At 37.0% G+C, this 13,105-nt stretch overlaps 3 protein-coding genes across 8 annotated transcripts; 2 read left to right on the top strand and 1 right to left on the bottom strand.

The window, feature by feature from the left end:
* Positions 1 to 23: 23 nt before the first annotated feature.
* Rt (Protein O-mannosyltransferase rt) lies at positions 24 to 9,699 on the bottom strand. 2 transcript variants are annotated; one of them, XM_083035535.1, is made up of 8 exons: positions 9,567 to 9,699; positions 8,700 to 8,893; positions 7,851 to 8,152; positions 7,447 to 7,621; positions 6,279 to 7,374; positions 5,749 to 6,050; positions 5,465 to 5,662; positions 24 to 141 (listed from the first exon to the last, which is right to left on the bottom strand). In XM_083035535.1, exons 1-7 carry the CDS (start codon positions 9,672 to 9,674, stop codon positions 5,476 to 5,478), a joined length of 2,364 nt encoding a protein of 787 aa, XP_082891661.1. In that variant the 5' UTR covers positions 9,675 to 9,699; the 3' UTR covers positions 24 to 141; positions 5,465 to 5,475. The 2 variants fall into 2 exon arrangements, with proteins under 2 accessions (XP_082891661.1, XP_082891654.1); XM_083035528.1 differs by lacking the exon at positions 24 to 141 and adding an exon at positions 4,446 to 4,583.
* LOC145934829 (BTB/POZ domain-containing protein 1) lies at positions 1,413 to 4,835 on the top strand. Of its 3 annotated transcripts, none has more exons than XM_083035622.1 (5): positions 1,413 to 1,536; positions 2,438 to 3,376; positions 3,494 to 3,841; positions 3,977 to 4,153; positions 4,376 to 4,835. In XM_083035622.1, the coding sequence occupies exons 2-5, from the start codon at positions 2,486 to 2,488 to the stop codon at positions 4,538 to 4,540; spliced, it is 1,581 nt and encodes a 526-aa protein (XP_082891748.1). In that variant the 5' UTR covers positions 1,413 to 1,536; positions 2,438 to 2,485; the 3' UTR covers positions 4,541 to 4,835. The 3 variants fall into 3 exon arrangements, with proteins under 3 accessions (XP_082891748.1, XP_082891739.1, XP_082891758.1); XM_083035613.1 differs by lacking the exon at positions 1,413 to 1,536 and adding an exon at positions 1,752 to 2,135; XM_083035632.1 differs by lacking the exon at positions 1,413 to 1,536 and adding an exon at positions 2,194 to 2,334.
* Positions 9,700 to 9,908: 209 nt separating the features above from the next.
* LOC145934812 (ATPase WRNIP1) lies at positions 9,909 to 13,085 on the top strand. 3 transcript variants are annotated; one of them, XM_083035601.1, is made up of 6 exons: positions 9,909 to 10,050; positions 10,630 to 11,038; positions 11,230 to 11,418; positions 11,488 to 12,343; positions 12,541 to 12,762; positions 12,837 to 13,085. In XM_083035601.1, exons 2-6 carry the CDS (start codon positions 10,751 to 10,753, stop codon positions 12,947 to 12,949), a joined length of 1,668 nt encoding a protein of 555 aa, XP_082891727.1. In that variant the 5' UTR covers positions 9,909 to 10,050; positions 10,630 to 10,750; the 3' UTR covers positions 12,950 to 13,085. The 3 variants fall into 3 exon arrangements, with proteins under 3 accessions (XP_082891727.1, XP_082891713.1, XP_082891721.1); XM_083035587.1 differs by having other exon boundaries at positions 11,230 to 12,343; XM_083035595.1 differs by lacking the exon at positions 9,909 to 10,050 and adding an exon at positions 10,162 to 10,290 and having other exon boundaries at positions 11,230 to 12,343.
* The last annotated feature ends 20 nt before the right edge of the window (positions 13,086 to 13,105 follow it).

Below are 13,105 nucleotides of genomic sequence, written 5' to 3'. Positions count from 1 at the left end.
TTCTCCGATAGGAGTTTGGATATCCGTGCCTCAACAATGTACTTGTTTCTATCGCATTAAAAACTGTCCAAACGCAAGGCTAAATGTAGCATTGATTCCAGCAAGGTATAACCATGATGCTCAGTGGACCCTCCATATCTTCTAAACAAAGAAATGTAAATAAAATGTAAATAAATGTAAGCAAATATATTAAACAAGTCTTTCTCTAATAATAAGTCGCAAATCCAAGTATGTCCAATTATATCAACAATGTATCAAATTTTAGACATCTTGCTGTACTTTAAATATGCTAACGGCATAAAAATATACCACAAATGTTGCAAGAGAAATGAAAACAGGTAGCACATGTGTTTATAACTTGGCAGTATTTTTAGTTCTTATATAATAGAACATATAAACGCAGAGACACAAATTATGATATTACATTGACAATACAAACAACTTGGAATTGCGCTCACAATCAGTATTAGAAAATGTGTGACTTGCGTTACATAAAAATATGTATGTTAAAAATAATTTCAGAGAATCACGAATTCGCTGCTAAACAAAATGTGGAGCGAACAAGAACATTTTGTGTGTGACGCGAGAAAAAAATATACGGGCCTAATACGTCACGGAACCGTGTGTGTGTTTAACGGACAATGACTCAGCCGCGTGTAATTTACAAGGTGACAATGATTCGTGCGCGTGTAACAAAGAGCGATCCCGACAACGTTGTCGTCGCCCTCGTTATCTCCGACGTCTTCTCCTCGTAACAAACCCAGAGGATCCTCCTCGTCGCGCTTTTCTTCCTGGAAACGGAGGGTTATGTCAGTTTACAATGGGTGCGAACGTCAACGTCAACGTCAAGTGACACGAGGGGCCTCGCCTCGCTAAAATAACGCTCGCACTCTAATAAAGCGGATCTTTCTCGCCCAGGGGGAGGAAAGTGGTCGGCCTCTCGAGAAGATGATGGAGTTCGCGCGATTACCGGTGATGACGAGGACGGATGATAGACGTACCGTATCGTCGAGACGTCACCTACGTCGTCGTCCTGGCTGGCGACGATGTCATCCGGACGAGTGGCCCGGGGACAAGGAGGCGCATTATTTCGAGAGGTGTACCACTACTATTACGTGCATCCAGCTGAACCGTGCGTGCACCATTGAGGGCAATTCACAACGGTCGTCGAAGCCACGGCCGAGAGACCCCGCGAGAGAATCCGCCTCTCCTTCTCTCTCTCTTTCTCCGCTTCTTTCCTCCCTCTCTTACTCCGTCCGTCTTCTCTCTTTCTTTCGCGCTCGCTGTCTCTCCGGTTCAATGTGCGCGAGCGATCTCTCGGCGTCGACGACGACGACGACGAGGACTGCTTCGCGAATGATTAGTTAATCCCGCGGACGACAAAGACACATACACACACACTTATTCCGCGGCTTCGAGCCTTCCTCTTTGGCCGCGGATTATCGATCGTCGTGTTTCGGTGAACGTGCTCTCGGATCCCGAAATCCACCCGGAGGAGAGGCTTCTATTAGCGTGTGACTCTCGCGCGCGCTAGCGGTAATAGAAGAAGGAAGGAACAGAGGGGGGAGGGGAGGGGGAAGAGCGACAGGCACGTTGTCGTGGAAAATCGTCGCGGATGCGGAGGAGCGAGCGCGTCGACCGAAAGCGTTGAAATACGGACGGTTAGAGGAAAGAAGGGGGACGGGAGACGGGAGAGAAAAGGTTGAGCCTTGAAAGAAGCGGGAGAGGGGAAGGGGGGGCGTCAGTGGTCGTCAGTCCGTCTAAGATGGCGTAGCGTTCAGTGGCGTTTCGGATGACACTTGACACTTCCGCGCATAGGAGCTGAAGGAAGACAGACAGACAACAACAATAACAACGCGACGAAGACGGAGAGAGAGAGAGAGAGAGAGAGAGAGAGAGAGAGAGAGAGAGAGATTCGTTCACTTTACCCGATTTCGCGACGCGAAAGTGTCAAAGTGTAATAAACGTCTACGTCGAGAGCTTATTCCCCTAGGTCATAGACGGCTGATTTTTTTTTCGGCTCTGTTCTCTCTCTCTTTCTCTCTCCCTTCCCTGGACTGCTATTCTTTTTGGACAGCGTGTGCGTTTTGCCACGCAGTATTTATAGCGATAACGTGTGTCGTGTTCAAAAATAGGTAGAGTATATGTATATCCACGTCGCGTGCGTCATTTCATCGTTTAAAGATATCTATGCATGCTACATGTAATGTCACGTTGACGTAATGTCATTCTTATGCGAGTCTCCAATGGAGCAATACACACTTGACATGTTATGGAAGTAGATTGCTATGGATACTTGAAGTCCATTATAAAATATCTGACGGATAAGATAAGGCAGGGTGACACACGTGTCTTGACAGATAGCGAACATGTTATTATGACATTCACAAGTCCACCTCACTTGTCACAATCTAATAATTTTCTCTTCGCATTGCAGCTGAAAGTTGTGTACACATACACACAAGCAGTGAGCACAATCGTAAAGATGAGCCTGATCTGCGACTGGCAGACCAGCAAACAGAAACTCTCGGAGCGCGGCCAGTACTTGTTGGAGACAGGACAATGGTCCGATTGCAAGTTTATCGTCGGGCAGGAACCACAGCAACAAACTCTCAAGGGCCACAAATTGTTTCTGGCAATGTCTAGTCCAGTCTTTGAAGCTATGTTCTTTGGCGGCATGGCAGAGAAGAATGATCCAATACCGATAAAGGATGTTCAACCTGAAGCGTTTAAGGCTTTGTTGGAGTATATATATACGGATAAAGTAGAGCTAGGCTCTTTCGAGTTGGCTTGCGAGTTATGTTATTGTGCCAAGAAGTACATGCTGCCATGCTTAGTAGAGGAATGCACAAAGTATCTGTGGTCAGATCTCTCGCCGAAGAAGGCGTGCAGAGCATACGAGTTTGCTCAGCTGTTTGAAGAACCTGTATTGATGGACAAATGTTTACAAATCATACGCACAAAGACTGATGAAGTATTAAAGGAATCTAGTTGGGAGGAGGTGGAGCTAGGAACACTTCTCAAGGTCTTAGAAGAAGACAGTTTGCAAATCAATTCAGAGATTGAATTATTTACCGGAGTGGAACGATGGGCTAAGGCAGAATGTTCTAGAAAATCTTTCGATCCAACCAATGAAAAATGTTTAAAGTCTGTTATTGGAAACGCCCTCTCGAAGATAAGATTCTTGAGTTTGATTCCGCAAGATTTTGCAGAGGGTCCTGGTATGTCCCCTCTGCTCACAAAAGACGAGGCCTTTGCTATATTAATGAATATATTATGTACTGGCAACAAAACACCTATGCCTGAAGGTTTCTGTACTAATTCAAATAACAGAGCAAAGCTAGTGAAGACTCAAACTACGAATATAATTCCCCCTGTAAGTTACAAGTTTCTTCCATAAAGATAGTTATTAAAGAACAATATTTTTTGCTAAAACAAAATAAATATATATTGAGTACTTTTGCATTTTCCTTATTTTCTGTATTTTTTTCAGATTCTTTCCAATCTAAAAAAACCATTTTTTACCCCATATGGTCAATTGAATATTCCTGTGCGCACTGGCTTTATAAATGATGGGGAATCCAGCAGCAGTACAATGCGGGAAACTTCACCAATTTTGGTAGAGAGGTACGAGCAAGGCATGAATAAGGATTCTGGAAGTTTATCAAATTTCTCTTCCACGGGAGTCGTCGTACGCGAGGGACCAAAATATTACTGCCTCAGAACAGTCGTTCAACAAACAGATTGCTTGAATACAAACGTACTGGATTGTTCCGTCACATTCAGTGTGGATAAAAATATTTGCGTAGTGGGTGTACAGGTTCCTACGCAAATCGCTGCGGTAAGCTAGAGAGAGATTACAAATTATTATATCCATCTAATTACCGTTCGCCAGGAGGCCAAGGGCCACACAGGCCTGTACAGGAATACTAATATATAATTACCGTTCGCATATATTACCCAATTCGTTTATTAGGCGAGCAGTTTCACTCACGCTATACATGGTGACACGTCTTACACCGAAATCTTGTACGCTCATCTTCTCGACTGCGATGGCACGCGTTTGACGTACACGCATTTCACTACTAAAGCGAATTTTGGTACCCTCGTGGAAATTACTTTTAATCGACCAGTTTATATTCAGAAGCATAAGGTTTGTGCAATAATTGTTTTTCTACTATGCAATCAATATCTCTCGTTGCTTTTTGAAAAAAATTAATAAAATAATATATTTATTCCAAAGTGACAAGCATTCTTGATTTTTAAATGTTTGATTATTTGCAGATATATTATTATACTCATGATATAATAATATATCTGAATATTATTATATTCAATCTCTTATATAATGAAAATATTATTCTGTTACATACAGGTTTACCGAGTTGGAGTGGTATTTAATAAGGCTGGCTGGTATCCAGTAGGAGTTTGTGCCCAAAACATGTCCTGTGATTCTGTATTTTTCTCATTTGGAGTTGGCAATAGTGCACATGCAATTCGTGATGGTCTTATTCGCTCTATAGTTTTCACATATCATTAGCATCTTCGAGAATGTTGCGTGACAAAAAAAAATTGCGCATGTACTTTTGGATTTATGGAAAAAAAAAAAAAAATAAATAAAAGAATCTACTCTTATGTTGTACATTAGAAAGCATTATTGTAACATTTTCTTATTTCACGAAAAAATTGTACAAATATATTCAAGCCTAAGCATAAAGATATAATTTATTCTGTACAAATAACACTTTTTAACTAATATATTGCGAATATTGACTTTTATTGTATAAAAAAAGAATCTGGATTTTTAAATACTTTTATTAAATCTTGCACATGCATTTTTTCGTGTTGTATAATTTCCCTTATATTCCATTATTAATTCTTTCCTGATTTTATTCTAATATTTACAAAAAATAATTTATTTAAACTTTTGTTATCTATATCTCTGCATTATATATAATTTAATAAGATCTGCTAACATGTTAAATAAATATAAACAAATTTTGTATTAAATTATCAATTATAAAATATAACTTACGCACTTTATATTTTATACTTTTATATGCTTTCTTAAATATATATATATATATATATATAATGTTTGTGACTTCTTCGCAATGTGTCACCATATTACATAACAAAACATACAAAATCTTATAAAATAGATAATCAGTCTATAAAAATTTTCATTTTTAACTTTATCAAAATGTTCACCACTATATCACTCAGCCTATTCTTGGCACTTATAATTTCATTATAAAAAATATTTTGTCACACATATATGTGCATTAAAATCAATAATATTTGTTAAATCTCTCTATATAAAAACACATGTTAATTTGTACGTATAATGTTCGTTTCGTTTGCAATGTAACACATTTCAAACATAATATTTTTAATTAAAAATATTAATTATTTAATTAAAAATATTATATCTTATAATAGAGTATAAGTTTTTTTTTCTCACCTGATGACCTTTTACGTTTTATGTACAATAAAATCCCAGGTATCTTTCCATCTCAATTTTATCACGTCCTTGGCACTGAGAGCTGATGTTCCATAACTAAATATAATGAATTTCTTGAACACGTAGATGATAAATAGTATCCAAGCAATGGTACCACACGTTAGAATGTACAATGAAATGTTCCATGAACGATGAGTGCTGAAATAGAAAATAGATAATTAACATTTATTTTACATATGAGATTAAATTGTTTAATTTTGTACTATTAAATCGGGAAAACATACCCAATTAAATAATACAGGTGGTCAACTGTAGCTGCTGTTAATAAGACTTTAAAAATAAAAGCTGGTAAGTAATGATGCAAAAACAAAGTTCGTTCAACAAACAAAAAAGGTAAAAAATGAAGAAAATATCCAGCTAACAGTATATAAGCGTTGTTAACGAACTTTTCCCACTCTTCCTCGGCAATATCAAAGCATTTTCTTCTTCTTCTCATCAAATAAAATATTAGTAGTCCTGAATAAACGATTACTGAGATCGTGCCGGAATACCAAATCGCGATGTTTCCCAAAAGATGTACTTGTGCCTAAAAATCATGAGCGCAATTTAAGCTAGCTTATAAAAATCAATGAATTATCTAATTACAAATTGACTGGTAAAAAATTGATTGAAAACGTTAAAATGAGAAACGTAAAAAAACTAAAATTAAAGTAAAAGATATAATATAAAAAAAAGAAACAAGTTGAAAACAGAATACATTATATTTTATTTTAACGATACCTCGAGCGTTCAAGTATGAAATTTTTCAACTTACATTACTGTCGTTGGACACCCAGTACGCGATTCCCCGGGACATCAATGGCCATTCGAGTGGTCCGCTGGAATACATGTGACTGTTTTGACCTTCCTGGCCGCCGAATAACATTTTGATCTGCAGCTCTGCAAATTTCTCCCAGAAGCTCAACGCGGTCGCCTGCAACGGTATCATCTCCGCACTAATCAGCTCTCGTTCACGTTGCTTCTGGTCCTCGCTCTTGGTATATCGATGCTCCTCGACGTTCCAGATGGAATTGGTCTGGTCCATCAGCCGATCCGCTACCACCTCGTGCTGATTGAAGCCCCAGTCGGACAGCTGTCTGCCGCTGAACTTTAACGCGAACTCGGCTCCGCTCGCGTGCACGTGTATCAATCGCACTTGGCTCTGTATCGCGTGCCAGGCATCGCCAGAGTGATCTCTGTTCGTGATCTCCACCCGCCAGAGATTTTGCGCCGGCATCGACACATTGTAGTCGATATAGCACGATACCTCTTGACTCTGCGGCGTCATCGGGGCCGCGACGTCGTGCGAGTTCAACGCTCTGCTCGTGATTCCGTGCACCAGTTGAATCACGTCTCCATGCCGGATAGGTTCGCTGGGCTTTGTCACCACCAGATCATTCCTGTCTGGTTTTTTGACGATCCACCAATTGTTAACATCCTTAAACGAGTAACAAGTGACCTGCTGCTGATGAGAGCTGCCACGACCGTCGGGGTATCGCAACGGATACACGTGGTTGTGACTGTGTAGCCAGCAAGCTCTACCGTACGTATGTCGAAGAGTGATCTGTGAACCGTGCGTCACTTCCAAAGGCTGCCCCTTCGTGATACTGGCGAGTCCTCCTTCCAAACTCGCTTGAAACGCGCTTGTCATGACCGAGTCGTGTGGTCCTGCTTTCGAGAGTATCGTCAAGTGTACATAGAATATGCTCAGGTACACGGTGGCAATAACGGCGATCAACACGATGAGCCTTATTAGAAGATGGATCCACAACTTTGCACTTGATAGAGTTTTCTTCGGCAGCAGAGACCAGTAATCGCGAGCGATTAGGAAGAGTGCGAGAATCATCGAATAAAATCCAACATATTTCACACTACAAAGAAAAGTTTTGATTAGACGAACTCGAGAATGAATGCGGAAAGTGATGATACAAGCAAGATCATACCATATTGCACATGTTAAATTTGCGATGCCTAACATCAGCCATATCCACCAGAACGCAGATGTCGGTCGATCCATAATTTTTCGAAATTTTACAATGCACAACAAACCAAGCAAAGAGAATTGCATCAAAATACTTTCCATCAGGACAAATCTAGACTGTGTCAACAACGCATTGTCTAAAATAGCAATGAGTGTATTAGCAAAATATGTTAATAGAAAACATCATGCATTTTTGAGTTCAGCAAAATTCTTTAAATTTAATTTGAATCATGCGGATCATTACATTTTCTCGTTATCTATCATATATCAGTATTATTTTAATTAAGAAAACCGAAATAAAGATAAAAACAGGATGCTGCCATCTCTTGCAATGCACTTTCTAGACAGTTATCAAGAGAAAGTTACCGAGTAATAAAAGAAATCCGCCAATTGCCGCGGCCCATTGCCTCAAGCCCAGCTCTAAAACGAGATGATATCCCGTGGGAATCAGCAGACTACCGCATATTGCCGGTACCAGACGTAACGCATACAGAGGAACCGTATCGCCATAAGAACTTCCGATTCTGTCGAACTTGAATTGTCCATCGAATCCAGCCAAGTATGCCGCTGCAGAAACCAATTGCTTTCCTAGAGGCGGATGAGAGTCGAAAAAGAACGTTCTCTTCATGTATAATCCGACGTATTTGCCATAATGCAGCTCATCGAATCTACAAGTAGTTAATTACGATGAATATTCCAATTACATTTTTAAAAATTAATTTTATTGTGCTTTGTCTTAGAAAAGAAATATACTAACGAGATAAATATAATTGCAATAACATAATAATAATGTATTGATATACAAGATCAAATTGTCCATTGAAACTTTTGATAGTCTTGTGATATTTTTCAATTAAATTCATTTAGTTTTTGAAAGAGTTATTAACTATATATTACGATAGAGTTAATTGAAGATTTTAAACAGTAAAGTACATTCAACTTAACAATTCATGATTTCAAGTTAATATTTTTAGTTGGCTTCATTAATTGTTTATTAATTAATTATCACAAATTTTTATCAATTATTTTTATATATATAACAATTATTTAATTTTGTATTACTTTATAATTGTTATTAAATTATTTATTAAAGATAAGAATAATTTCATGGTAAAACGCTGATATCTTCATATGATTATTTATAATTATGTAATTATAGATTGTGCTTATCAGCACTACATTCTATATTTCTTAAAAGAGTGAGTAAATACTTACACTATATTGTGTGGTTCCTCAAGGCGATAAAGACGAGTAAGAATGCCTGTAATTAGTAAAATTGTTGCTATCAGATCGATTTCCAAGCTGATCCTGATTCGGGCACGAACTGCATCCTTCGATACAAGTTGCTTTGACTCGATAAAATCTGATATATTTGCTGCTTTATTACTTTCTATTGGACTGTCTGGTACCTGTCAATAAAATAGCAAATATTAATATATATATAATAATCAAATCTAATAAATATAATTTTGAAAAAATCAAAGCAGTATTGTTAATGCTGTACATTAATTGGTAAGTATAGATAAGATAACGATAATTTTGATAGAAATGTTGTTGCTCATACTATGTTTAAAGAGAGAATATTATTATATCTATTTTTCATTATGTAAAAATATGAAAACTTTCTAATATAAAATATGAAGAGATGTCGCATTAATAATTTCTTTTAATTTCGCCTTCTCATATGAATTCAAAATTAATTAAAAAATAAGTTGTCTAATTGTATTCTTGGAATTTACGCATTATCAAAATGATACTAATGTATTCCTCTTACAAAATAGATTTTTAATATTTTTTATCAAAATGATAAGCACATAATAGTCAAATATTATGGGTATATAGGATTTTTGATTCTAAAAATTCCAAATTCCTAAGTTGTGGAATAAAGTACACGTGTTGACAGAGAATTGACTTTAATCTTTACATTTTGAAGTTAAGAATTTACACTCACTGGCGCACATTTTCAACTCGTCATGATGCCGCAAGGACACTCTTGTATCTGTGTACATTTTTTTTTTTTTTTTTTTTTTACATAATTACATTCTAAATTTCTTGAGAAATTCGCCAAGTTTTGAATATTACCTCGTTCCTCGGATCTCTCGATTGATTTATCGTCGCGTTGACGTCGCTTTCCACGTGGGTGCCGTGTTTGACATCCTGCGGTCTCGTTCGCCTGCGCCGGACTTCCATCGTCGCGCAAAAAAAATGTACCGGAGAAAACGAGAAAAAAAACTTATCCGATTTTCCCAAGGAGAGGAAATAGATTGCAATTCTAGATCGACTTTTCGCTCAATGAATTCCTTGTTACATCTCGCATTGAAAAACACTTTCGTTCCTACCGCGGGATCCGATGACACAGGACGCAACCCACGTCAGCGCTGCTAGATGTTGGATCTCTTTACCTCGGTAATATCCCCGATTCTTCGGAATCCCGAGACGGTTCTTTCAGCGAGTCTGTTCTCGGGACGAATTACTGGTGCGAATGAAAGTCCGAGTTCAACGGAGAATTGAGAAGGCTCGCGCGAGGATCCATCATCCGTCAAGTTTGATGCACGAGTGGGTTTAGGTTAGTACACGCGAGTTTGACATAACGGTATCGTCTCCGAGGATCCCGCTCGGTGACAGTTGTGCGCATTCCGCGGCAACCTCGCCGCAAGTTTCGAGACGTTTGTTCTTCCTCAGGATTGCGCGGCATTTTGTCCTTGCAATTTTTCCCTTGTCTCATCATTGACACTTTAATCGTCCTTGATTTATGTATTCTCTCTTACGTCACTGCTCGTTTCGTTACGTCACGTTAAAATTCTTGGTAAACACGTATGATTATTGTGATTACACTAAAATTTATAATTAGATATATATATTACATGTTATTAATTAATTATCCGCCAAATAATGGATTTTTCGGAAATAATAAATACATTAATTATTTACGTTTTTTTTTTTTTGCAAAACATTTTATATGGAAAGGAAGATTATAAATCGATAAAAATAAATATATATTTAGAAATAAATTGACTATGAATAATATACATTTGGAAATAAATTGGCTATAAATAAAAATAAAAGTTTAATATATGCATATCAATTTATATTTTTATTGTTTATTTATCATCTACTAATCTACTTGTTATCATTGTTGTTTCAGCTACTCTGTTAACAGAAACTTGCAATAAGATTTTCAACATTTTATCATTGCACAATATGTTGATAAATAATTTTTAAACAAGAAATTGAAGGAAAGAATTTATATTATTATTAATATAAATATGGATACCGATAAAATATCATGTCCAATATGTGGCAAGGAATTTGCTTCCTCTGTTATTGAGTCTCATGCCAACAAGTGTTTATTCTTTAATGAATCTGTGAAAGAAGAAACCACGACTTCATTTAAAGATTCAAGTCCTATAAATCAAAAAAGCAAGTTAAAACCAGCAAATGTAAAAAAAGTGAATCCAGTGACTGTAAAAAGAAAGAGTTTTTTGGATCAATGTTCTTCCCAAAATTTTCACAAGGATGAAGAAGATGTTAAAGATGACATGCTACAAAAAACTGTAATTATTATTGTTAACATAGATTTAAATAATATTGTAGTTTAATAAAATATATTTATATAATGACAAATTATGTATGTAGATTATAGTAATCGATTATTTTAAAATATATGTCGAATTTCGCTTGTATTTTGTCACGTAGCTTTTTAAAAAACTATATTGCATAAAATATATGAATTTTATATTTACAGATAAATAATGAGTACAAGAAATTGCGTGGAAATGAACATATACCTCTCGCAGAACAAATGAGACCTATGTCATTATTGAATTTTGTTGGCCAGAAACATATTCTTGGACCAAGTACTATGCTATCGGAGCTCTTGCAAAAGAAGGAGATACCTAATATGATTCTCTGGGGTCCACCTGGATGTGGCAAGGTTTATATCCTTAACATTTTTTGTATCTGCGTAAACATACAAGCATACATTTGTTTTTTTATTTTGCAGACATCCTTAGCTAACGTTATCGCACACATGTGTAAAAACGACACAAGCCGTAAACTCCGATATGTTAAGCTCTCCGCAGCAATGGCTGGCGTCCAGGAGGTAAAGGAAGTTATCAGCGTAGCTGCGAATCATGCTAAATTTGCGCAGCGAACGATAGTGTTCATGGACGAGATACATAGGTTCAACAAGACGCAGCAGGATGTTTTCTTACCACACGTCGAATCAGGGACCATCACTTTGATCGGTGCTACGACAGAAAATCCCTCATTCAATCTGAACTCTGCATTATTGAGCCGATGCAGAGTGATCGTTTTGCATAAATTGTCCATCGCAAACTTGATATCGATTTTAAAACGCGCGGTAATTTCACTGGAAGGTATAATAATACACATGACGGATAAAAGCACGTTGCAAAGTGAAGAAAGCACTTCGAATGAAAGCAAAGTTCAAATGGAGCCGTCCTATAATACAAAGTTTATTATAGATGAACCAACGATAGAATGGTTGGCTGAAACTTGTGACGGTGATGCTAGAATAGCTTTAGGAGGGCTAGAACTGGCTGTGCGATCTAAAGCACCGAATCAAGAGGAACTACTGGACGTTGGACCAACCATAATAACACTGAACGACGTCGAGGAGAGTCTGAAAAAGACGCACATGTTATATGATAAGAAGGGTGATCAACATTACGACATAATTTCTGCGTTACACAAGTCAGTTAGGGCCAGTGACGAAAATGCTTCTCTCTATTGGTTAACTAGAATGATCTCCGGCGGTGAGGATCCGGTTTATATCGCACGAAGATTAGTGAGAATGGCTAGTGAAGATGTTGGCTTAGCTGATCCAAAAGCTCTCGGTTAGCACAAATCATTCATAATTTATTTTGCTAAAACTCAATAATAATAATAATAATAATAAAAGTTTAATAATTATATCAGATTGTAGAAAATAGATTTCTGAAATGTGATTGATTGTGAATGTAATTTATGCTAACATATAGACTTTAACAGACATAAATAGTTCACCTTATGTAAATGTATATTATTTGTTAAGGGTTAGCGATGCACACAATGCATAGTTGCAAAATGATTGGGATGCCAGACTGCGATGTTCTTTTGGCCCAATGTACAATATATTTAGCGAAAGCTCCAAAGTCCAGACTGATGGAAGACGCACTTAGAGCTGCACAAAAAGTCGTAGCCGAGCATAAAGGTCCGCAACCAGGAGTGCCTTTATATCTAAGAAATGCTCCTACGAGACTCATGAAAGATTTAGGTAAATATTTGTTTTTATCTCTTTTAAAAGCAGTACATGAAATATACACTTAATAAATTGAACCATTATTTCAGGGTGTGGTAAGGGATATAATATGAGGCACAAAGATGAGTCTGGATTGAGTTATCTGCCAGAGGGATTGGAACATTTAGATTTCCTTGGTGATGATGAAGATGATACAATGTAAAAATATGATGATAATTGCTTTATCTCTAAGGTACATTTTATCATGTATATATATACGTGTTTCATTTTAAGAGAAAAAAAAATATAAATTTATACTGTATCTGTTACTAAAACATATAAGAATCTCAGATCTTTCAGGGATTAAAGTTTTAAGTAT

The sequence above is a fragment of the Prenolepis imparis genome, unplaced genomic scaffold (assembly GCF_030444845.1).
Source record: "Prenolepis imparis isolate NDT839.2.m4 unplaced genomic scaffold, iyPreImpa1.0 SCAF_1, whole genome shotgun sequence".
NCBI lineage: Eukaryota > Metazoa > Arthropoda > Insecta > Hymenoptera > Formicidae > Prenolepis > Prenolepis imparis.
This window is presented reverse-complemented; position numbering and strand designations above follow the sequence as displayed.

What these genes read in the sequence shown, in the direction of transcription:
- LOC145934812 (XM_083035587.1), top strand. Translation starts at nt 10,751, where the DNA reads ATGGATACCGATAAAATATCATGTCCAATATGTGGCAAGGAATTTGCT. An exon ending in ATGACATGCTACAAAAAACT is followed by an intron (nt 11,039 to 11,229) that starts GTAATTATTATT and finishes TTATATTTACAG; the next exon opens with ATAAATAATGAGTACAAGAA. An exon ending in AGCTGATCCAAAAGCTCTCG is followed by an intron (nt 12,344 to 12,540) that starts GTTAGCACAAAT and finishes TTATTTGTTAAG; the next exon opens with GGTTAGCGATGCACACAATG.
- LOC145934829 (XM_083035622.1), top strand. Translation starts at nt 2,486, where the DNA reads ATGAGCCTGATCTGCGACTGGCAGACCAGCAAACAGAAACTCTCGGAG. An exon ending in CTACGAATATAATTCCCCCT is followed by an intron (nt 3,377 to 3,493) that starts GTAAGTTACAAG and finishes TATTTTTTTCAG; the next exon opens with ATTCTTTCCAATCTAAAAAA. An exon ending in TTCCTACGCAAATCGCTGCG is followed by an intron (nt 3,842 to 3,976) that starts GTAAGCTAGAGA and finishes TTCGTTTATTAG; the next exon opens with GCGAGCAGTTTCACTCACGC.
- Rt (XM_083035535.1), bottom strand. Translation starts at nt 9,674, where the DNA reads ATGGAAGTCCGGCGCAGGCGAACGAGACCGCAGGATGTCAAACACGGC. An exon ending in CGGATTTCTTTTATTACTCG is followed by an intron (nt 7,622 to 7,850) that starts GTAACTTTCTCT and finishes TTGCTATTTTAG; the next exon opens with ACAATGCGTTGTTGACACAG. An exon ending in CACCTGTATTATTTAATTGG is followed by an intron (nt 5,663 to 5,748) that starts GTATGTTTTCCC and finishes TTTCTATTTCAG; the next exon opens with CACTCATCGTTCATGGAACA.